General features: G+C 46.6%; 1 protein-coding gene across 1 annotated transcript in view; it reads right to left on the minus strand.

The window, feature by feature from the left end:
• Positions 1-947: 947 nt before the first annotated feature.
• Positions 948-25,832, minus strand: part of LOC120837668 (mitochondrial 10-formyltetrahydrofolate dehydrogenase-like) — a gene marked incomplete at its 3' end in the record, with an annotated part of 37,095 nt that continues 12,210 nt past the window's right edge. Inside the window, exons 2-5 of the mRNA XM_040207194.1 lie at positions 16,933-17,087; positions 13,946-14,180; positions 11,834-11,999; positions 948-1,052 (exon numbers count right to left, since the gene is read on the minus strand). Coding sequence (XP_040063128.1) covers positions 948-1,052; positions 11,834-11,999; positions 13,946-14,180; positions 16,933-17,059 — 633 coding nt within the window. The remainder of the gene's footprint in view (positions 1,053-11,833; positions 12,000-13,945; positions 14,181-16,932; positions 17,088-25,832) is intronic.

The raw sequence follows: 25,832 nt of genomic DNA on the forward strand, positions 1-25,832 counted from the left end.
ACAACAAATCGTCAAGAATGTCTCCGCGATAATTAACCGAAGCTAAACGAAATTTTGTGTTTATGTACTCGTCTCATCTAACCAGGGCCGGATTACTAGAAACAGCGCCTCAGCTGAGACGCTGTGCTAGCAAGTTCTAGCATATGTCATCTCTATTTAAAATATTTTTCATCACCTGCAGTGTCATGTAAACACGGACCTTTGTTGTCCGAAGTTAAATAAACAAAACCAACCACTGTATAAACAGTACTATTGACTTTTTATTTATTTATTCTATTTATTTTACTCTCAGGGTGTGACCATTAGAGAGGGATAAGCGTTTGCATGAATTATTGAAAACACAGGCACACACAGACGGAAATACAATCAGTGTAGATTAGAAAAAAAATATATTCCAAGGCATTTCTAAAAAGGTCATGATTTATAATAGAGACTACGGGCCCAGCAAGGTGGTTCCAGTCACAGGATCTCTTAGATGGTATGAAAGAATTGTGAAAGACATTGGTGCGAGCCTATGGCACGCCAGCTTTTTGTTGATGGTCGTGTCTAGGTGGAATATAAATGATAGGTATGATCAGCTTATTACCCAGCGTGTCGTTAGTGAATTAATTTGTATGAAACAAACTTAGACGGGCTATTATTCTATGAGTTGATAATTGAGGGAGAAAAAGATTTGATTTCATAGTGCTTTGGCTGGATGTTTGATGGTAATTAGAAAGCATATATCTAACGGATTGATTTTGGACAGCTTGAGTCAAATCAGTTAGTATACACCGGCCATATTGTAAATATTATACAAATAATCTGTACACTATGTTGTAAAGAAAAAAATTTTCCTGGACGTACTGTCTAGCAACTTCAAAGCCAATTTAAAATTATTGTTTTTATGGATTTAATAAATAGCTATAGTCTTCGTAGTCTGTAGGGTGCCAGTAATATCCACTCACCTTGCAGAGCTCACGCTTGTTGAGCATGGCGTCGTAAGTGGCGCCCTCTGTGGGCTGCACGGTGCGCGGTGCCACTCCTTGTGCAATCAATTCCACGGCTTCTCCCTGCAGATGAGAGCGCACGGTCACCGCCAAGATGGCATCGGGAGTTGTGTGTATGTTTATACAGCCTAGAACTCGGTCTGCCTCAACGGGCGACGAGTCTCCCAGCTGTAGATGAGCAATTTAGCCAGTGCGTTACAACCGCTAGCCTGGGGTCTTTAACGTGCATCACGCAGCAGTGATACACGACCGCACGCCGGTACGATGCTCATCCAGATCGAAACGGACAGGGGTGGGGATCGATGGCATCGGGGACACAACCCAATAACAACTACACTCTGATTTTTTTTTTCCAGAGGTCACTTGACGTAAAGTCCCGAATTAGAACACGCTGTTCAAAAAAGGAACTTTCAACAACTCATTTACACCTGAGCGTGATGCGGTGGCGGGAAAGATCACAGGCACGAGAGCCATGCTTAAAAAAGATACGAGTCCGCAATCCCGCACGCATGTAGAAGTTTACGACATGGTAAGATCATGGATTAGAATATCTATATAAAGGAATATTTTACATAAAGATCAATTTTATATGTGAGTTAGAATTTATATACAAAAGAAAAGTTTTTTATATCAAGGAGCCTTCACATAGAAACTCTAGTGAATTTTTCAGCATCTTGTGTACCTGTAAGGGGGCTGGGGACCAGTCAAGCTGCTTGAACGGATTTCTTCCCTAGCCCCCACCGCATATGCATGTACGTAGTACATGATGACGAGAGTTAATAAGATTATTAGTAGTATTAATAACTTATCAAACTTTCAACTCCCAGTTTATTTTTCACGTAGAATGTCAAAAAGCGTATTAAGCGATACCTGACAGTACCGGTGACGTAGGCTGGGTAAGGTTTTATTAACCTGTATATATGATAAGTCATTTTTCTGAAGAATACTTACGTCGTATATCACCAAAAATATAAAACTGCCTCATATCTTTATTCGAGAATTTCAAATGCAGCAATGACACCCGAACACGACGGTCCAGAATTGCAGAGAAACGCTTGAAACAATCCCAAAGTTTTTTTTTTTTTTTAATGCAATAAGTTCTACGATTAAGGATTGAAATTTGGAACACACAACTGTGAAAACGAACCGAAAGTTGTAGAAAAAATCTTAGCTAGAAAAAGAGTTCCACACCACATTTTGAAAAAAAAAAAAATAGGCGTGGGTATTTACGGTTTAAAAATTGCAAATGTGGCTTGAACGAGACCAGAATTAAGCTTTACGTGCAATAAAAAGAGCTCGCAGCCAGAAGAAGCCCCTATATTGTCTGGTACTTATTGCTGTAAACATCTTTCTCGCAATTCTTACGTACACAGAATTGGTTAAAATATTATATTGCTTAATTTGCCAAGTGAAATGCGATAGAATTCAAGAGCTTCAAAAATAATTTGTGTTCTTTCCCAGCAATTGTTTTTCGTCGCCCAACCAAACCACTACAGAATTCAATATGGTAAATGTCACAGGAAAATTGTTCTTCTTGTTTTTCATTGTCATGCGTCAAGTTTGGCAGTAAGAGGGGATGTATTCTGCCAAGGACATTGTTAGAGCTTGTCAATTTCTGATACCGAATACACGAGCTCAGACACCGATACTTCCCGTGTTCCCACTTCCTTTTGTGGAAATAAATAATAGTTAATTGATCGAATGATTATCCGCCGATGTATTTATTGTACTTAAACTCAAAAAAACCAAACGCTGAGTTACTAGAGAATTAACATTATTAGATATCGTACATTTTGTAATGATCCAAACGATCATGTCAGCAAGCTTTGCAAAAAGGGCTGGCCTCCACCACTGAGAAAAGGCAATGGCTTCTGACTCAGTAAAGTTGCGTCGTCGACTATTCACGTCTTTAATCAAACTTGAGGAGGAAAACGACAAGGGACGGAGTTTAATTGTCCCTACCAACCCGCTCGTTCTGTCCTTACTTACGTCTCTTGCTCGTCTTCATAGTCCTGCAAAACGCGTGAGATTCTTGCAGTGTTAAGTGAGTCCAGGCTAACCTTTCTGCTTACATTCATCTATGTGCAATGAAGTTCTTGCAGTTTTCATTGCGTCCAGGCTAACTTCTCTGTTTACATTCATCTGTATGCAATGAAGTTCTTGTAGTTTTATTTGCGTCCAGGTTAAGCTCTCTGCTGAAGCGAAGTTCTTGGAATGTTAAATGCGTCCAGACTAACTTCTGTGTTCACATTCCTAAATATTTTATTAACTTCTTGAAGTGTTAAATGATTCCAGACTAACACATCTGTTTACATTCATCTGTATGCAATGAAGTTCTTATAATTTTATTTGCGTCCAGGTTAAGCTCTCTGTTGAAGCGAAGTTCTTGGAATGTTAAATGCGTCCAGGCTAACTTCTCTGTTCCCATTCATCAATATTTTATTAAGTCCGTAAGCTTTAAATGAGTTCAGGTTAACCTCTCTGTTTACATTCATAAACACTATTCAATTAATTGAAGTAATCGAAGGCCAGGCAGACTTTTTTGTTTACAGTCGCGAACACTGCTTAATGAAGTGAAGGACTTGAAAGCCTAAACGTATCAAAGCAAACCTGTCTGTTTACATTCATCGACACTATCCAATGAAGTAAGTTCTTGAAGTATTAAATAAGTCCAGGCGAACCCCTTTATTTACAATCATCAGCACAGTATTGGGAGCATGCAACACCTAAAGGGTGCGCGCCGATCCGCCTTGGCATGCCAACGACAACGTCCGTGCTACGTCGCAAGTGAAGAGCTGCCCGCTCAGACATTTTCCACAGCATCCACATCGCCTTGGCCGCGTCTGCGCCAAGCCGCGACCGCGCTTCTCGATCTCGATCAGGATTAAAAATTTAAAGGTTTGGCAGCACCTTAAGGTTCAACAACGTATCCGGGCCCAACATTGCTTTCTATTTGTTTTCACGTCATTCAAGCCGTAGGAGTTGCTCGAAGCTTGAAGTCAACCAAGTCCCCCGCGATCGTAAAAGGCAACGACGGCAACACGCCGCAAGCGCTGCCCACTCAGACATTTTCCACAGCATCCACATCGCCTTGGCCGCGTCTGCGCCAAGCCGCGACCGCGCTTCTCGATCTCGATCAGGATTAAAGATTTAAAGGTTTGGCAGCACCTTAAGGTTCAACAACGTATCCGGGCCCAACATTGCTTTCTATTTGTTTTCACGTCATTCAAGCCGTAGGAGTTGCTCGAAGCTTGAAGTCAACCAAGTCCCCCGCGATCGTAAAAGGCAACGACGGCAACACACCACAAGCGCTGCCCACTCAGACATTTTCCACAGCATCCACATCGCCTTGGCCGCGTCTGCGCCAAGCCGCGACCGCGCTTCTCGATCTCGATCAGGATTAAAGATTTAAAGGTTTGGCAGCACCTTAAGGTTCAACAACGTATCCGGGCCCAACGTTGCTTTCTATTTGTTTTCACGTCATTCAACCCGTAGGAGTTGCTCGAAGCTTGAAGTCAACCAAGTCCCCCGTGATCGTAAAAGGCAACGACGGCAACACACCGCAAGCGCTGAACACTCCGACATCTTCCAATGCATCCACATCGCCTTGGCCGCGTCTGCGCCAAGCCGCGACCGCGCTTCTCGATCTCGATCAGGATTAAAGATTTAAAGGTTTGGCAGCACCTTAAGGTTCAACAACGTATCCGGGCCCAACGTTGCTTTCTATTTGTTTTCACGTCATTCAACCCGTAGGAGTTACTCGAAGCTTGAAGTCAACCAAGTCCCCCGCGATCGTAAACGGCAACGACGGCAACACGCCGCAAGCGCTGCCCGCTCAGACATCTTCCAATGCATCCACATCGTCTTGGCCGCGTCTGCGCCAAGCCGCGACCGCGCTTCTCGATTTCGATCAGGATTAAAGATGTAAACGTTTGGCAGCACCTTAAGGTTCAACAACGTATCCATGCCCAACGTTGCTTTCTATTTGTTTTCACGTCATTCAACCCGTAGGAGTTGCTCGAAGCTTGAAGTCAACCAAGTCCCCCGCGATCGTAAACGGCAACGACGGCAACACAGCGCAAGCGCTGCCCGCTAAGACATCTTCCAATGCATCCACATCGTCTTGGCCGCGTCTGCGCCAAGCCGCGACCGCGCTTCTCGATTTCGATCAGGATTAAAGATGTAAAGGTTTGGCAGCACCTTAAGGTTCAACAACGTATCCATGCCCAACGTTGCTTTCTATTTGTTTTCACGTCATTCAACCCGTAGGGATTGCTCGAAGCTTGAAGTCAACAAAGTCCCCCGCGATCGTAAACGGCAACGACGGCAACACACCGCAGGCGCTGCCCGCTCAGACATCTTCCAATGCATCCACATCGTCTTGGCCGCGTCTGCGCCAAGCCGCGACTGCGCTTCTCGATTTCGATCAGGATTAAAGATGTAAAGGTTTGGCAGCACCTTAAGGTTCAACAACGTATCCATGCCCAACGTTGCTTTCTATTTGTTTTCACGTCATTCAACCCGTAGGAGTTGCTCGAAGCTTGAAGTCAACCAAGTCCCCCGCGATCGTAAACGGCAACGACGGCAACACAGCGCAAGCGCTGCCCGCTAAGACATCTTCCAATGCATCCACATCGTCTTGGCCGCGTCTGCGCCAAGCCGCGACCGCGCTTCTCGATTTCGATCAGGATTAAAGATGTAAACGTTTGGCAGCACCTTAAGGTTCAACAACGTATCCATGCCCAACGTTGCTTTCTATTTGTTTTCACGTCATTCAACCCGTAGGGATTGCTCGAAGCTTGAAGTCAACAAAGTCCCCCGCGATCGTAAACGGCAACGACGGCAACACACCGCAGGCGCTGCCCGCTCAGACATCTTCCAATGCATCCACATCGTCTTGGCCGCGTCTGCGCCAAGCCGCGACTGCGCTTCTCGATTTCGATCAGGATTAAAGATGTAAAGGTTTGGCAGCACCTTAAGGTTCAACAACGTATCCATGCCCAACGTTGCTTTCTATTTGTTTTCACGTCATTCAACCCGTAGGAGTTGCTCGAAGCTTGAAGTCAACCAAGTCCCCCGCGATCGTAAACGGCAACGACGGCAACACAGCGCAAGCGCTGCCCGCTAAGACATCTTCCAATGCATCCACATCGTCTTGGCCGCGTCTGCGCCAAGCCGCGACCGCGCTTCTCGATTTCGATCAGGATTAAAGATGTAAACGTTTGGCAGCACCTTAAGGTTCAACAACGTATCCATGCCCAACGTTGCTTTCTATTTGTTTTCACGTCATTCAACCCGTAGGGGTTGCTCGAAGCTTGAAGTCAACCAAGTCCCCCGCGATCGTAAACGGCAACGACGGCAACACAGCGCAAGCGCTGCCCGCTAAGACATCTTCCAATGCATCCACATCGTCTTGGCCGCGTCTGCGCCAAGCCGCGACTGCGCTTCTCGATTTCGATCAGGATTAAAGATGTAAAGGTTTGGCAGCACCTTAAGGTTCAACAACGTATCCATGCCCAACGTTGCTTTCTATTTGTTTTCACGTCATTCAACCCGTAGGAGTTGCTCGAAGCTTGAAGTCAACCAAGTCCCCCGCGATCGTAAACGGCAACGACGGCAACACAGCGCAAGCGCTGCCCGCTAAGACATCTTCCAATGCATCCACATCGTCTTGGCCGCGTCTGCGCCAAGCCGCGACCGCGCTTCTCGATTTCGATCAGGATTAAAGATGTAAACGTTTGGCAGCACCTTAAGGTTCAACAACGTATCCATGCCCAACGTTGCTTTCTATTTGTTTTCACGTCATTCAACCCGTAGGGATTGCTCGAAGCTTGAAGTCAACAAAGTCCCCCGCGATCGTAAACGGCAACGACGGCAACACACCGCAGGCGCTGCCCGCTCAGACATCTTCCAATGCATCCACATCGTCTTGGCCGCGTCTGCGCCAAGCCGCGACTGCGCTTCTCGATTTCGATCAGGATTAAAGATGTAAAGGTTTGGCAGCACCTTAAGGTTCAACAACGTATCCATGCCCAACGTTGCTTTCTATTTGTTTTCACGTCATTCAACCCGTAGGAGTTGCTCGAAGCTTGAAGTCAACCAAGTCCCCCGCGATCGTAAACGGCAACGACGGCAACACAGCGCAAGCGCTGCCCGCTAAGACATCTTCCAATGCATCCACATCGTCTTGGCCGCGTCTGCGCCAAGCCGCGACCGCGCTTCTCGATTTCGATCAGGATTAAAGATGTAAACGTTTGGCAGCACCTTAAGGTTCAACAACGTATCCATGCCCAACGTTGCTTTCTATTTGTTTTCACGTCATTCAACCCGTAGGGGTTGCTCGAAGCTTGAAGTCAACAAAGTCCCCCGCGATCGTAAACGGCAACGACGGCAACACACCGCAGGCGCTGCCCGCTCAGACATCTTCCAATGCATCCACATCGTCTTGGCCGCGTCTGCGCCAAGCCGCGACTGCGCTTCTCGATTTCGATCAGGATTAAAGATGTAAAGATTTGGCAGCACCTTAAGGTTCAACAACGTATCCATGCCCAACGTTGCTTTCTATTTGTTTTCACGTCATTCAACCCGTAGGGGTTGCTCGAAGCTTGAAGTCAACCAAGTCCCCCGCGATCGTAAACGGCAACGACGGCAACACAGCGCAAGCGCTGCCCGCTAAGACATCTTCCAATGCATCCACATCGTCTTGGCCGCGTCTGCGCCAAGCCGCGACCGCGCTTCTCGATCTCGATCAGGATTAAAGATGTAAAGGTTTGGCAGCACCTTAAGGTTCAACAACGTATCCATGCCCAACGTTGCTTTCTATTTGTTTTCACGTCATTCAACCCGTAGGGGTTGCTCGAAGCTTGAAGTCAACAAAGTCCCCCGCGATCGTAAACGGCAACGACGGCAACACACCGCAGGCGCTGCCCGCTCAGACATCTTCCAATGCATCCACATCGTCTTGGCCGCGTCTGCGCCAAGCCGCGACTGCGCTTCTCGATTTCGATCAGGATTAAAGATGTAAAGATTTGGCAGCACCTTAAGGTTCAACAACGTATCCATGCCCAACGTTGCTTTCTATTTGTTTTCACGTCATTCAACCCGTAGGGGTTGCTCGAAGCTTGAAGTCAACCAAGTCCCCCGCGATCGTAAACGGCAACGACGGCAACACACCGCCATGTTTTCCGTTTATCTGCGCTAGAAAATACCTCTACGGAGCGTTTGTATGTTCGACGGTCCGGAAATCACTAGGAGACGACATTAGTCAGTGCCACTATGTGATGAACTCCACACGAGAATTATTTTTTATCTTTAATGTAAGATTGTTCTTCGCTCGCCCAAGCGGATTGAGTAAGCGTATTGGGATTGAGATGATCGTAGCTGCGTTCACCAGCGCATGGAGGGGATGTGTTCAAAATTTCTGGGTCCTCTGTCAAAAAAGTTAGTGCCGGCTGTGGCCCTGAACGTTTTGCACATATCGCTGTGCCCGGGCAAGCTGACCTTAATTAGAAACAAAGGTCAGGTGCTGCACCCGATGCCTCTGCGAAATGCTTCTGCTAAGATCCGCACCGTGATGCCACTGTCTTGTAGCACGCTTCCAATTCAATAAGGTTAAGTTCTAGAAGTGCTATAATAGTCCACTAACCTCTCTGCTTATATACATCAACTTTATTCAATGAAGTAGAGTTATGTAAAAGCAGTAAAGGCTAACCCCCTTGTTCACATCAATTGACACTATTCAATCACTGCAAGAAAAGTGGTAATTAACAATAAAATATTTTTGTATTAAATGTTTCGGATAGGCAGTTTTTGTACGAGGTACATTTGGCCATTATTATTTGACGTTATCAAAGGCTTTTATCAAAATCTTCCTTATTAAAAAAAAATGCAACCAAAGTGATTATAGGTTTGTAAAAATGAATTTTTAAAGTCTCATTTATGTACGCGCCTTAGAAACATGTTGACCCATTTTTCTAGCTGCGTTTTACGTTATTTCCGAATATATTTCACAGCCCTGGTGATCAGATCCCACCAGGAGAATATTTAATCACGAAAGTGATTTGTTTACCTTCTAATTCGAGGTGTCAATTCGAGAATTAACACCTCGGTCTAGTGCTCTCACAACGCAGCAACTATCAAAGTTTTGGGCAAGTGCTAGCTGCACTCCTTTCACCTTTAAGCTGAAACTGCAGCCACGGACACAAGGTCACTGTTTTGAAGCGTTCTTCCACAGAACGAGCACTCGCGCAAGAAACGCACGCCTCAAAGCCAGGAGCGCGGGCTAGCTCGCGCGAGTAGCTTTGGCTGCAGTCTCAGCTCAAGGGTGAACAGAGTATAGGGAGTATTCACTGGTGGCCATATCCGTGTGCGCTGCTGCTGAGCGCGTGCTGACGGCGAACTTCCACAGTGCTTTTGGAGCGTGCATTTAGCACCATCAAGATTGCCGGTCCTAGCGGGCTATTAATGTGAGCTCGTTCTGAGCATGCGCTCTAAACATCGCCCTCAAATATGTCGTCCAGTTTGGCCATAGCTGTGTGCGCGAACGCTGAGCGCGTGATGATGGCGAGCTTCCACAGTTCTTTTGCAACGTGCATTCCGCACCATCAAGAGCGCCGGTCTTAGCAGCCTATAGCCTAGTTCACATGCAGCGGTTTTGGCCCTAGAGCGGCGCGATTTGTGCCGTCGCGGCGCTCTGGCCAGCACCAGCAATTCTGCGGCACGAGCGCCGCGACGGCAGAAATCGCGCCGCTTTAGGGCCAAAATCGCTGCATGTGAAACCCGCTTACTGATGTGAGCTCGTTCTGAGCATCCGCTCTAAACAGCACCCACAAATATGGCGTCCAGTGAATACTCCCTATTGGCGACGTGATCGAAAGCGTTGCTGTGGTCGACCCACCACAATTGGCTGAATGCTGACTACGACGTCAGCAAAGGATGTCTCATCGACGGAAATAAGAGGAACGTTAGAACTTCAATTTTGACGGTGTTGGTAGTGTTGCTTTGAGAGCGCTATGATTTCCGGCTTCCATTATGCCCATTACAAACACCATCGAACTTGGTCTTCACAAGGTAATGACGTCACGAAAGGTAACCGAACGAGGGCGCCACCGCAACATCTCGCCGCTAATAGTGCCTTAAACAAAATCAGGGTGTTCCCTGGATAGCTGATATATTTAAGAGAGGAGCAGCTCAGATCATGAAGAGCATTTAATGGCGGAACCTAGTGCGCAAATCGGTTGCTTATGCGCATTTCCGCGTTGACGCGTTGCCAGGATGATAGCTGGTGGGAAAGCTGAGCCTATTGGAGACTCTTGGGGACGATCGAGAACTTTCGCCCTCTCCTCGCACCTTTACTGAAAACGCGGCTCATGGTCAGGGTTTTGTGTTTTCATCAAATATCGATCAACCATCAAAAGTAACCTCCAAGTCGGTTTTATTGCAATAAAGAAAACACGAAAAAAGAAAAAAACCGAACGCCGCTTCGCCTTTAATAAAAGTTCACAAAATTTCAGTGAAAAAACTCTTTACCTACAGCTTCATTTTACGTTTGTGTAAAACGCAGCCCACACTGAACTGACCGCGGATCTACCTTTCTTCGGGGGCTACACTCGCTGTCTTCGTTTCCTTGCCTAGTCGGTTCGGGGCCATTTTTCAAGCATGCGGTTCCCCGAAGGATAAGAAATGCCACGCCCACGTCCTGTTTTTTTCGACTTAAGTCCCTCTAAAAACTAGGGCGAGGCGTGGAATACAATTTTTAACCCGGTTAGTCGACGACCTTTAATCGATTTATATCGATTAATTGGTTTTGTTCATTCCCATGTATACTTTTTTTTTTTTTTTTGCTTGATATGGTAGAAATGGCGCAATGTGCAGTTTAGGATTTTAAATCAACCTCGATGTATTTGCGGCGAGAAGTTTCGGTATCACCGCCTGGTGGAATGGTTTCGCAACCCAGAGTGAGGATACTTCAACTTCATCTCTGCTGGTGCAAGCACATGCAGTGCCAAGCTCCAATGCACTATGACAATTAAACTCAACCGCGTGAATAGCACGTGCACTATCCATAGTGGGGAAAACAGAAGCGCCCCTAGCGAGCTTCCCACCGCGAATGGTTGAGAACAGTCAAAAGACACGTGCACTAACAAATTATTGTTTCAGCCAGGCAAGGAGGTTCGTTGATATCCTCCGGCAATAGCGAACACTTTTGATTGTTAACAATAGTAGCTGCTGCGCTAAACAGAAACTCTGACTGCATTCAAGCGCCTGGGACACGTACAAAGGCCCATCCACACACTTGCAACTGCTTACGACCGAAGAAGCTAAAAACCGGTTTTTAAGCCTTTCGTGGTAGCATACGACCGGGTGCGCTGTGGCGGAGCCGGTCATAAAGCTTAACAAGCGGCCTAAAAACCAGTCGTGTCGAAGTCAGTTAGAGTCAAATGCAAGTGTGTGAACGGGCCTTAAACCTTCTCTACTTGTTTGGAATTACAAATCTCTCCCCTGCAGTTTACTTTATGTCAAAGGTTCATCTAAAGTTTGCTTTCATACTTGTGTGCTTGTCCACGTCTGCATGGTGAAAGCGTTAAATTTTTACTTTAGCAGTTTATCAAAGCTTTACCGATCAACTGGTAAAAACATAATACGCGATTACAGACTCGATTAATTGGTAGGTTAGTCGGTCAAGTGGCCAGGCTTGCTAGAAACCAATGTTTTGGTTCGACAGAAAACACTAACAAAAACAAAAGTCTAATATTCGCGAAGAAAAAAACCAAAACAAAACACCCTCGAATTTGAATGTAAACAAACCCCGAAACCACGGGACCTAGGGTCACACTAAAGCTCACCATGGCCTTGACACCCTCTGGGAAAAGGAAGCGCATATAGAGCGTGTCCACGGTGTCGTTGGGTTCCACGGGGCACTGTCTTTGCAGCAGCAGCGGACCGGTGTCCAAGCCGTCGTCAGCCCAGAAGACACTCAGGCCTGCCGTGGTGTCCCCTTCCATCAGGGTCCTGAGCGAAGAGGTCGGAATAGCTTCACACCGCCTTAGCCAGAGTCACTAAAGAAAGCTGCGCTTAGAGTATCGGCATTTTATTTCCCAGATTGGGGTTTCGAGGGCTCCCGCCATTTCGATACCTAGTGCAAACGTTGCAGAGTGAGCACGACTGGAAATAGTTGCTACTCAAAAATTCCCCATTTTGACCTTTAAGCCGCAGCTACACTGTTTATACATCGTACAAAAGACACGGTATGCGGAAAGCAAGTCGTCTTTCCTGAAGCTGCTTCTTGCGCTGTTTTGAAGCTGCTTCTTACGCAGAAGTTGCGGTGACGTCAGAACAACGCCGAGCTCTGATTGGCTCTGATCGAAGGATAGTGGGCAGACCTCAAAGCAAGCTGCCTTGAAGTCTACCCACTATTTTTTTTTTTTTTTTTGCGATCAGAAAATAAGAGTTCGGCGTTCTGACATCATCGCAACCCCTGCGCAAGAAACAGACGAAGTTGCGTTCCGCATTCGCTGCAGAAACGATGGCAGAATTATCAGCAAACACGGCTCAAGCGTGTTCGAAGCACGTCTGCTTCACGCATGCTTTGAGAATGTCTGAAGACAGTTTCTGTATGACCACTGTGACCGTCATGCAAGGAACGCCTCAGACGTTACCTGCAGACCGTTTCTTGTATGATTTATTTGATGTTTGACCACGGAATAGGTACCATGTCAGGAAGCTCAACTAGGCGATATCGATTTGGTCTGTCCCGGACTTTGTCTAAGATTTCCCAAAACAAAAGCATTTTTTGAGATTTAAAGTAATTGGAAACCATGATGTTCAGCAACAAGATGGCTCGAGGGTGGCTGCTCTAAAGCGTAGCTTACTTAGTGGCTCTGGTCTAAGCCATGGAAACATCACCGGAAGCCAGCACCACGCTTTTTTTCTTCCCCATCGGGAAGCGCACGCAGACTTTGGAAATTCTCGCAAAATCTTTTTTTGCTCGTGTGCGTGACTCCATCTTTGTAGATTCGTGTTTTCGAGCACGCTTCACGGTGGCGGGACGTGCAGACTTTGGCCGATAGATACTGTGTCCAAACTATTAAGCAGAGGTGGTTAGGGTTCTCCGGGGAGTCGGGAAATACAGAGAGCAAGTCGCTGGAATTTGCCAACAGTGCGTCTCTCATGACGCTTTGTTCCAGATACGATACGTGTTCTGGTGCACTGAGAATGAAATCTCAAATTTCCAGATGAAGAGTGTTCTAGCGCTAGTCATTATAGTAAGTATCAGCAACAGCTGGGCTGGACATAGTGAATCACTATGCGCGTGGACAGGTTCAAAACGAAATTTTGTGGCAGATATCGTATGTGGCGATTCGGCGATTTTCAAAGCCCTCAGAAGTGCCTAAGTGTATACTTTTCCCGCGGTGACCTCCGAAGCCCCATCACTAATATACCTAGTCAGCACCGTCAGTTATACTACCGTAAGGTATTGCGCACGTTCCAATCGTCACAAGCACCCAACAACAACGAGATAACCAGCCCTCTTGTCACCGAGACTGCACACCGACTACCGGGATAGCGCTAGCCTTCCTCATTGGTCATCCTGGTTGAAGGAATATCCGTGATTGGTGCCCCGAGTGCACCTTTGAGGAGCGCCAGCGGTGACGCGAACTTAACCTGTTAGGTGCCAGCTGAAAAGGTTAAAGGGCCGCATGGGGTAGCAGATGCAGGCATTCCTAAGAATGGCAGAACAAGAAGTGCCGTCGTATCTTGAACCGTGGCTGCGCTTGCAAGCTTGAAGCTTTCTAGTCGCCGAAATGCTGTCTAAAGTTTCGCGCTTGAGGCGAAACGACCTCAAATATTTCCCTATTACTCATTCCCTGTCAGAGACTAACATAGATTATGATAAACTCTTTTCCGTGGAAAGATGATGCGGGCGCGAGCTTCACGGAATTTCAGCGAATGTGTACCAGTTGATGGCGGAGGCCCCCCGATGCCTAGGCAGCAGCGACGGGTGGTACACGATGGACTGGTGCTTGGGCCATGTGATCACCTCCATCGGGATGAACTGGCTGCAGAAGGGCATCACGTTCAGCTCGGCGCCCACGGACTGGTACGCCTCCAGGACCTCGGGCAGGGCCACGCCCTTCAGGCGCCAGCGGGGGAACTTGAAGACACGGGTGCCGGCCTCGGACGCTGTCGTCGCTGCGTTCGAATGGAACCCCGGTCTGGTAAACATAAGGCCTTACCGCTGAATTTTCTCCGTCAACCAGTGTCGGCCCTTCTTAGACAAAAAGGCCCAAAATCCAAATTTTTCTGCGCAATTAAACGAGGCCGCCGTAGCGCACAAATTGGACTGCTGCGTCAGCGTAGGGCTGGGATTGGTGTTATCGCTCATCGAACACGAGTCCGAGCAAAACGCTGACGCAGCTTTTGTGTTGCGTCTGTGCTCCGAGCTAGCCTCCGGTCGGTGACGTCAGAGATCCACAACTACGGCCTTCTTTTGTTTAGGGGGTGTTTGTTTTGCACGACTCAGCTGATGACAACGACGTCACCACAGAACGTTTGCTACCGAAACTGCGTGAAAGATCAACTCAATTAAAAAACGACGCAGTCGAATTGTCTAGTTATTTTAATTTGCGATATTGTAAGCGAAAAATGAAACTGCAAGAAAGAAAGCAAAAAGAATGCAAAAAAAAACAGCTGCACAATTTTAATTGTAATTATCGAATCTTTTTTTTCGGCTGTTGCACTTTTGTCTTCGGTATGTGTTTATGCACGACGTGAAATCATAAGAAAATTTGTTATAGCTACTGATACATTCTTGTAGTCACTCACAATAGGCGCGAAGCAATCAGACGGAAGGCGTTGCTTCGCTGCTTTTTATCGTCCTGTAATTTCGCTTCTGCTTCAAAGTCCGAAGGCACTACAGAGAGGAGTGGATATCTAGCCTTGAGCTGGGAAACTAGTGTGCCGCATTCTCGCTTGTATCTACGAAACATTCGGAAAAACCGATCTGCCTTTATTTTTAGCTCCCATTGCAAGCAGACATGAAATTAATGAGAAACGCTGTGTTCACTAATAATTTAAAAAAAAACTTTAAATGGCTGACCAGCTACACGCTGTATAAATATCCCCACCACCACAACTATTATTTAAAAAAAGCAATTGCTGGTCATGGTCATGGCTAAATAATGTAGAACCAATACAATATTTTTTATGGGATGCCTCTTTGAAAAATTCCTCTAAATCAGCAAAGAGATACATTATACTCTAGGTGGTTTAGTGTGTTGGTTTCTAATTTACGATAAGGAAAGAGGGCCATTCAAGACAAACAAACAACACAGCTTACCTGGTCTAAAGTCCTTCGATACTTTCTTTTACAAGTAATGTCCCTTTTTCCTTATCGTAAAAACAGCAACATAATGCTGTAAGGGTGCGGACGCGTGCCACAGCCACACACAGAACATAGGCGCTCGCGCGCCACACAACGTGCTCGGCATTGAGTTCACGCCTTGTTCAGCGGGTGGCACATCACGACATTGTTGCTCACGAGGAACGATGCAATGGGCTCATGTGGAGTGGATTTATGTAGAATAAACCCCTAGACCCTAATAATAGAATAAGATGGTTTGCACTTATTCAAGGGGTACCATGGGTTATCGCGCCTTCAGAGTGAACAGGTGGTATCGAGCACTTCAGTAAAAGTCCTGTGATCTATGGTTTGTTGCAGGTTAAGAAAAGTGGTACAAGCTTCCCCCACGAATCTTTCAACTCGTTTCACTTTGGCAGAGCGAACGCTGGAGTGAAGGTGAAGCGGGTACTCGCTTTCTCCCCAGCGCTCTCTGCTGACGGTTCGAAGTAACGCGTTAGATTTTCAGTAACGTACTATCATACTCACTAGAATTCGAAATGACTAAGGAGTAAAGTATTGTTTTAACATTTCGCGCTGTTGCCTATCAAATTACGTCACTCTTTACTCATTACTTTCGATTAAAATTAGTCATGTTTTTGGTCTCCTCAAAGGGACAACGCGCCCTCGGGACCTCGGTTCTACAGATGTGATAAACACAGAAAAAGGGTAATGTGAAATCGCTCTGTAAAAACTGAATTGGTGTCGAAGTTCGTAAACGCAGCTTATCGCTGACGAATACTGAAACTTAAAGTAACGCTACTAACGTCCGTTCGTTTTTGGAAGCAACGGTAACGGTATTTCGTTACATCAAAGGACGGTAAAGAATATTAGTGACACATAATTTTTTTGTCTATCTAACGAGTAACATTGTTTTCTTTGTTAGTTTTGGTAACGTAACCAACAATGGCCTCGGCTAAAGTGGAAAAAGGGGAGGCTTTGTGGGATGAACTTGTACCGCGTTCTTAGACTGCAACAGACCGTAGCAGAAACAAGTCTGGTCTAAAGTCCTTCGATACCTTCTTTTACAGGTAAAGACAACCGACACGCACGACGAAGATCCTTCCGCTGGAACAAGATAGAGTCCTTCAGTTGATTCGCCTAATGTTAGCCACCATTCGATTTTTAAATCCTGCACCACCACGCAGTCGGCGCTTCAGAAAATGACGTTACTTATGAAGCTTTAGTTTGATACTGCCGCATTAATCATAACTCGGTTCTTTGACGATGGCTCCTCCATAGACGCCGGTTAACGATCATGAACCGTGAAAAGTACCCTGAAAAACTCGGGTCGCATCAACAACCACCTCAGTGTCTACGTCACCCCGAGGAGGCGAACGCGGATTGGACACTAGCGTCGCGTCATCGTTCGGCCGACTCTCGTTTCCAATTAGAGAGGACACGAGCCTGAGCCGAACGCTTGGGTAGCACTCGTGTCCACTCAGCGTTAGCCTTCTCAAGGTGACGTGAAAGATTCCGCGCTACGGCCTTTTCGTATAGAAGGTGTCGGTCGTATTCGACGCGGATAACGGTTCGCGCGCTTACCGAGGATGTCCTCCCTGCCGGCCTTGTCCGGGATGGTGAAGACGGCCACGATGTCGTGCCCGTTCTTGAGCAGCAGCTTGAACACGTCGCTGGCGAAGGCACTCTGGCCGATGATGGCGATCTTCATGGCCGCGGCTGGGGGACCTCAGCTCAATCTGCGCGCAGGAGATCAACGAAACCAACCAGAGCTGCGATTTACGCAAAATTTATGTCTAACACTCCTTCATCAACTTTCGAGTGCTTATAATTAGGGTTCCGTGTTTTCGGTAAACACCGATAAGTACCGCGAAGTAACCCCCCAGCCGGTTTTAACAAAATCGGGGGAAATCGAAAAACCCCAAATGGAAGCTGTTCTTAAATACGAAACACCCACGCTTCATCGGAAGCTTGGGTGTTTCGTAACGAATCAAGTTAATCGAGTCAAAATCAAATTAATAGAATTTATGTGATTTGGGGTAAACTTATTTTATATAAATTAAATGAACTATTATGCAAAGAACAGTTTTAAATGATCGAGCATTGCAAAAAAGCAATGCCCGACATTTTTTTTCCTCTCTCCCCAGAAAATAAAACATAAAAATTTAAAGGTTTCAACATTTATATTTTCAGCATACATGGGTGTAATTTTACGGCCGTTACAAGATAACACTGTTTCAATAGTCCGTGAACATGGTGTCTCTGTCTGACATGCGTCAGAAACAACTAGCTGTAACTGACTTTCTGGTTGCGGAGAAAAGGCATTTGAGAAAACTTCATAACCGTTTCTGTGCTGTGAATAAGCGTTCTACAATATATAGGAGCATGGTTTGATGCTGGGTGAAAAGAATGAAAGCTTCAGAAGGCCGAGAGATGGAGTTGGGTGACCGGTCGCAGTCGGAGCTTCCTGCCACAGCCGCCAAGCCAAGCATATTGCAGCGCGCCGATGAATTTATTTGTGGGAACTGGCACAATGCAAGTAAACAAATGGCCCCAGATGTTTTAGTCAGCGAAGGAAATGAATTGCCATTTGTGGACGTTATCGCCATGTGCGGAATAGGAGAAATCGCAGAGAAATTTTTTCTTCAACTTGACAACGCCCGCCCTCACAAAATCTAAAATACCCAGGAGGCAATCACAAATTTGTTAGACTGTAATCCCTATCCCACCTCCACCTATAAGCATCATCTGGAACCGACATATTTTCATATGTTTATGATGAGAAATGGAAAGATCACGCGGGCATCTTATCGCATCAGTAGCATTGCCCCTGCTTCAAGAGTGGTAAACTTAGCGCACTGCTGCGCATCTCACGCGCTCAAAGTCTTTCTGAAAATTACTGACTTAGGGGTTTCGATGGCGCTCAGCAAGTTTCTAATCGAAAACATATATCTATTTTCACTAATTAAAAAGTTAATTAAGATATTCTACTTAATAAGCCGATTTGTAGCTTTCACAGATTTTGTTTAAACAAATCTGTAAAGCTTAAAAAATACACCCTGTGGATTTATTTTAGGCAAATGAAAATACCCACACCGACACGTGTGTTCGATTTCAAGCACCAAGCAAGAAAGATACCAGGCTAAACACGAGCAAGAAGTGGTGGCCCTTTGAGCAAATACTACCGCTGCACTCCGTTTCTCTCCTCCACCAAAATATAATGCGTATGTGCACTCTATAATATAATTAAATTTGCAGAAAATTCTTTTTACACTGCTTTCGGTGAACGAGAAGATTGAAGCAGATTGAAGCATCTTGAACGCCAGAGAGTAAGAACAAAAATGAGACTACAAACACACACAGGTGCGAGTGTGTGTCTACATTGTGCTTTTAGTCTCGGGTGTTCAATATGTTGAAGGTTCAATAGTTCGCCTGCTTTTTTAAAAGGGTTGATAGCTGGGCTAGTGTGCGCTAATACCGTTTAAATGCCTGCTTCTTTTTTGTTATTGCCATAATAAAGACTCAATTTGCCATGCTTGAACATACTTCCAGTAAAAAAAATATCAATTGAGGGGGTTGCTTAGAAAGTAATGCCACACATTTGTTTTCTCGAAAACTGTTTATTTAAAATATATGGCATTCACGCCAAATATTTCCGCATGTTTCTTGCATACATGCTATCTTTTGCATAACCTCTGCTCAGTTGTTCGGCTTTACGCTAAAGTGTAACAAGGACATGCACGTCCTTCCAGTGCCATCTAGTTTTCGGCTCATGTAGCCAAGTTCTCACTCCACAAATTATGATAATGTCATTTCTTAAACCTTGTTGAGAACAGTGCATCCTTTACACTCTAAACGATGCCTGCGCGTCAACTTACCGGCAAAGCACTCGAAGAGCCAATCTCTGCGATCTACGAAATCAGTTGAGCGAATGATGTGGCAGAACATCTGTTTAGACTTAAAAATGAAGACTGCGCTGTTGCATTACGGAATGCAAAGCGTCATGCTTGCATTGCGTAATGCCACAGGGCAGACTCTATTTTAAAGACTAAACAGATGTTCCGCCTCATGATTCGCCGAGCTAATTTCGTAGGTCGCAAAGATTGGCTCTTCGAGTGCTTTGCGGGTCACGTGCTCGCTTCCGCAGAGGGAGTCTAGCGCCCAGGAAGGAACTCGACGACCGGCGAGGCCGGTCCGAACGTTGACGCCGACGTAATTCAGCTTTGCACCAGTATGACACGGATCTCTCGCGTGTTCACGTCATGGGCCATTTCGCGTTGCAGAGTTCGTACTCGGGTCGCAACCATATCTTTCTGCTTCCTGATTCGCCGACCTTCGTCCGCACGTCGATCCGATTGGATATATCCGGGTGCTCCGCGGGTTAGTGCAGTGCATGGAGATCTTCCTATGGGACGGTCGGTGTTGCGAGGATCCCGCAGGACGTCCAGCGACTCGATAGTTGGTGCGACGTGCAAATCGGTAATATAGACGCTTCACACGCGCGCTAGATGACAACCGCCATTACTGACCTTCTCTCGTCTTACTGAGATACTGAGCCACTGGAAAGGGCGGTGGCGAGTCTCCACGAAGGCCAATGCCGGGGAGAAGCACACGATACACCCCGTTCGAAATACTGCCCTCTCTCGGCAGCTATGGAATCTCCGCACAATGGCGGACTAAAGTCGCAATGTAACGGCACAGCTTATGCGTCTGGTTGGAGCAGGCACGTAGCCAAGGGGGGGGGGGGCATGGGGCCTGGGCTCCCCCCCCCCCCCCCCCGAAATCTTCCATTTTGTTGGGACCTCCTCTCCCCCCTCCCCTTCATACAGCATTTTGTCATGGGCGGCCCTCCCCCTCCCCCCCCCCCACCCCCCCCCCCCCCCCCGTAACAAAATCCTGGTTACGTGCCTGGGTTGGAGTACAGAAGAACAAACACACCCACACAAAAATGTGATGACCGCAGTGACGTTGGACTTTCGACGCTGTTTGATTGGCTCGTCGGCTCCTAGCCTTGGCCGCACGACGACGTTCGCAATCTTAAGGCTCTGACGTTGGGCACACCAAACCCAAATCCATCGGCCGGCGAGCAGGAACTCGATATCTGCGACCAATCAGTATCGGTGTCCGCCGCCCTACACCGTGTTTGCTAATCTCCACTTACAACACACACACACACACACAGAGAGACAGACAGACAGACAGACAGACAGACACACACACACACACACACACACGATGTCGGACTACTAAAACAGAGTCTTTATGGAATGACTTGCACGTCTCACGACGTCAGTTGTTCCGCCATTGTGCAGGGGTTCTCCGACCTTCTAGTAATCGGCACTTGAATTTCGAAAGGGGTCTGTAATATCTAAAATGGCAATGACCGGGCATGTTACGGTAATGATGAAGTGAAGTAAACGGAAGAAGAGGAAATTTAAAAAAAAAAATTATGTCCAAAAACTAGGCAGTTGTGCTGGACACGTGAATTGTCCTTGCATCAGAAACGTTTAGCGATACTCCAGACGCCTACGTTCGCGGCGCATTACGTCGGATAATTTAGCGCATGCGTGTCGCCTTAATTTTCTCCCTAAATTTAGCGGGGAAGTGGAATTGGTGTATAAGTAACGTGATATCAGGTCACATGACGTCAATTTCCCCGCTTAGTTTACCGGAGAAACTGAATTGGGGTGCATAGGTCACGTAACGTCCTAACATGAGACGTCATTGTTACGTCATGTGACGTCACAGGCCACGGATTCAACACCCCAAGTGACGTCAGGTGATGTGACATCGATTTCCCCTCCAAATTTAGTGGGGAAGCTGATGCGTTTTGTATGTCATGTGACGTTAATTTTCCCGCTAAGTTTAGAAGATGAACTAAATTGGCGTATAGGTCACGCGACATCGGGTTACGTGACGTCACTTTCCCCGCTAAATTTAGCGGGCGAAACTGAATTAAAGAAAGGTCACGTACGTGACGTCTAATATTGCGATGACATTCTGACGTCATGTGACGTCACAGGCCACGGCCTCACAAAATCCGGAGCAACTAGCCAAAGATCGTTTCACGCAAAAAACAACCGAAGGTCGCTTATGGCGGCGCCCATGCACAGCTCCTGCAAAGCGCGTATACTCTACCTCGTGGCTTCGCGCCGCGCTTCGGCAGCGCCTGGAAGGAAGTGTTATCAAAGGTATCAATTAGCTCGCACCGGATGGCCAGCATCTACTGAGCTCTTAAGCCGCCACCAAGATAAGCGGAGCAGTCGACGTGGCCAGCGCCGACCTTCTGGTCATCATTGGCCAGTCCGTGATATCGCTACGTTTGTCGATAAAAATTACTAATATTCCACCATCCTCCGAGCGACGAACGCCTCCAGTAAAAGTAAAGGTGGATCTTACTTAGGTCTTTATAAGTCAGAGCGGAGAGCAAGTCGTCTGCTTCTTGCTCAGGAGTGGCGCTGACGTCAGAACGCCGCCGAGCACTGTTTGGCTGATTGAAAGAAGTAGTAAGTAGACCTCAAGACATTTAGCATAGAGGTCTACCCACTATTTTTTTTTTCATTCAGCTAATAAGAGCTCGGCGTCGTTCTGACGTCAGCGCCACTCCTGAGCAAGAAGCAGACGACTTGCTCTCCGCATAACTAGAAACAATATAACCATCACAACTTAAAAAAAAAAAAAAAAAAAAAAAAAAAAAAAACGCGTGGCATAAGTACTATGTTCAGGCTTCTTGGCTCGTGGTTTGTTGTTCGGCCTTCTTACCGGCTACGGAGCGAGAGCTATAGACGCTTTACACACGCGCCAGAATATCGCCGCCATTGCTGACCTTCTCTTGTTTTACCGAGATACCGAGCCACTGAAATGGGTATGGACGAGCCTCCACAAAAAGCCAATGCTGGGGAGAAAGAGAATAAAATCTAAGGTGGAAATAAGCTAGCCTGCTATGGTAATATTGAAGTGAAGTAAGCGTAGTAAGGGGAAACAAAAACTGAAGGTCAGTTATGGCGGTGCCCATGCACAGCTGCTGCAAAGCGTCTATAAGTTGCGCGGTTTTCGCTTCGCCCTCTATGTCGATTACTATCGGCGGCGACCAAAGTGCCATTGCGGTCCACGTTCCACGGGTGGTCAAACGCTCACTACGACGTCTTTAGTGGAATCGATTCTGCTTTCATCGACGGATATAAGAGCAATGCCACACTGTCAACCTGACGGTGTTGTTGTAACAACGCGATGACTCCACGTTTCCACCGTGCTTTTTACGAGCATTATCGAACTTGTCGTTCGCAGCTGATCATAAGCCGCCAGGATCACAACTCGTGACGTCACGGTGAGGCTCACGGAAAGAGTCCGTAACAGAGCGCCAACGAAACATTTCGGCGCTAATATAGACGAACATAGGAGAACTACTGCTCGGAGAAATCACACGCTCGCACATAATAAAACCACCTTTCATTTTTTAATTTTTTTTTTCTTTTTTTTTTTTACGTAGAAATATTATTGACCGTTGGACAAAGAAACACGTTCGCAAGCACGCTGTACCGGCGGAAAAATCTCCTATCAACCCTCGTATAACAAAAACAAATGATTCCTTTCCACGAAGCGGAGCAGTTGGTTCTTTGTACCTGGGCAATATTTATTCGAACATATTCGGACGAAATTCAAAACGAGCAATACCATTGTTGTTATAGAAGCCGATTATAAGGAAGAGTCGGTGTGATTAAACGAATATTGGAAGGACAACAGACAGAAAAGATCCCCGAGGACACGAGAACGTACCAAAAACACGCATAAAAATCACTAGTGCCCCGTAACGCAGACAAACCTTCCAAACTGAATGATTCAGAAACCGGAATATTCGACCTTACGAGTAAACGCCGCCCTACATTACGTGTCTTTCCTCTCGAACGAGGAAAGGGAGCAGCCATTCGATGACATGCGCAACATATCTCTGCCCTGACATTGCATATCTCACCTCGAAGAAGTTCACTGGAGCGAAGACCGTGAGCTTTCCGCAGAGCTCCGGGGCCACCCTGGTTTACCCACTGGCATAGGTCGGCATTTCAGAGCCCCTTCATTCACCATCACATCACGAACAAAATCACGTATCCCAATTCATTCGCATTCACGTCACAAGGTACTCTGACCTCCCAAAGTCACGGCCTTTCACATCCCGGCGTTCAACCGCGCCAAAACTTCATCTCCTTCACATCATGGCATTCAACCGCGCCAAGAATTCATCCCCATCACATCACCGCCGCCTCCGAATTTACGGAATCATTCACCATCACATCACCAATTCCCGAAGTCATTCACCATCACCACGATTTCATCGGAATTCACCATCGTGAATTCATAGGAATTCACCATCACATCTTGAATTCATCCGAATTCACCATCACTTCACGAATTCATCCGAATTCACCATCACGAGTCATTCGAATTCACCATCACATCATGAATTTATCTGAATTCACCATCACATCACGAGTTCATTGGAATTCACCATCACATCATGAATTCATCCGAATTCACCATCACTTCACGAAGTTATTCATCATCACGGTCAACACGAAATCACCGGAATTCACCATCACATCATGAATTCCGCATAATTCACGAAGTCATTCAGGTTCATTCTGACTAAATTCGACTTCACGGCTGGTAGCCCTTCACGAGCTCACAATTCTTGCGGAATAGGACTGTGGCGCCTTTCTGTGTCAGCCACTTGAAACCAGAACCTGACTCTGCCGGGGAAGTGGGGTATTTCGAGTGCGTGCGCGAAACGCAAAACACATTGATAGAGCGCCAACCCAGCCAATGCCACGCTGCGATCATGTCACGTGAATGTGCTCCGTGCGCCACCGCGCGGAACCGGCAGGTCACGTAATATGGTCTCGGCGCCGGATTAGGTGCGCCTGCTCGTGATGTCGGCATTGGCTTCGTCTCTTTTAAAATGATATATGGCTGCGCCGCGTCGACGAAGCGGCGCCTGCTGCTACGTGCCCGCGGACAATGCGGCTGTGCCACGCACGACTCACGAGCGAAACGGCACAGCCAGAGCCTTCAGGAATTCCGGACCATATACCCTGAGACACGGAAGGACAAGGTCGGCAAGGAGCTCAGGACCCTTTCCGGAATTCAGTGCCATCTGGTGACTCAAATGGCAGTTTATCTTTTACTATACTAATGGCGGCAATGAACCTGTGGTCTGCAGTATTTTATGGGGCACCGTCATTTTTCAAGGTCAACGGTAAACGAGAATGCGCAATTCACTACAACTATTTTTCAATCTCTTTTAGTGTCGATGGCGAAACAAATGCAGCCAGTCGGAACAAAGCGCCAACCCACATAGACGCCTTGATAGAGAGTTCTATACATCAAAGGGCTTTGAAGCCGAGTGAGTGCTACTAACAGATTGACTGGGACCGAGTTAGAAATGAACGCTTATGCAGCTCTTGCGTCCAATTCCTACTTCACGCCGCGCTAACAACTAGAATGTATAGGCCTCGAATCATCTGCTTAGGAGCATCTTCAACTTCTTCCTTCATCAGTAAACAGAGGGCCGCCATTAATATAGCACATAAGCCGTTTTCAGACGATAATGATAGTGATCAAAGTGGCCAGACTGAATTCCGGAATTCCGCAAAATCAAATGTGAAGTGCCAAAGAAAACGACTAGCCCCCCCCCCCTTCATTGCCACTGCCACCGCACTTCCCTTATGAACAGCTGTTACTACGAAACTGCTCGACAAAGGGCCACCGCGCTGAGGCGCGCACGGCTACGCAGCGAGACTGGTGCTCAAACCGCTAAAGTCAAATGGGTTCCTGTGGTTTGCGGTGAAGGTGAAGCAAGCAAGCAAGCACCTGCGTAGCATGTTTTCCGCCTATTCTGAACTCATAACCGTATTCACTATCACGTCGAGAATTAAGTTCACAATATTACTTCCCATCACGAACTTATCAAGTTCACGAGCCACGCACATCACAAATTCATCGTGTTCACAAGCCATTCACCATCACGTCACGAATTCATTGAGTCATTCACATCACATAGAATTCTATTCACTTCACGAAGTCCTTCACAATCACAACACATCATGAGTTCATTCAAATTCACGAAGTCATTCACCATCACATCACGAATTCCTTCACCACCATATCACGAATTCATTCAAATTCACGAAGTCATTCACCCATCAGATCACGACTTCATTCAAAATCTCATCACGAATTCATTCAAATTCACGAAGTCATTCACCATCACATCACGACTTCATTCACCATCACATCATGAATTCATTCAAATTCACGAAGTCATTCACCCTCACATCACGAGTTCACGATTTCATTCACCATCAGATCACGAATTCATTCAAATTCACGAATTCATTCACCATCATATCACGAATTCATTCAAATTCACGAAGTCATTCACCATCACATCATGAATTCCTTCAAATTCACGAAGTCACTCACCATCACAT

This window comes from Ixodes scapularis, unplaced genomic scaffold (genome assembly GCF_016920785.2).
Source record: "Ixodes scapularis isolate PalLabHiFi unplaced genomic scaffold, ASM1692078v2 ptg003032l_1__unscaffolded, whole genome shotgun sequence".
Classification (NCBI taxonomy): domain Eukaryota; kingdom Metazoa; phylum Arthropoda; class Arachnida; order Ixodida; family Ixodidae; genus Ixodes; species Ixodes scapularis.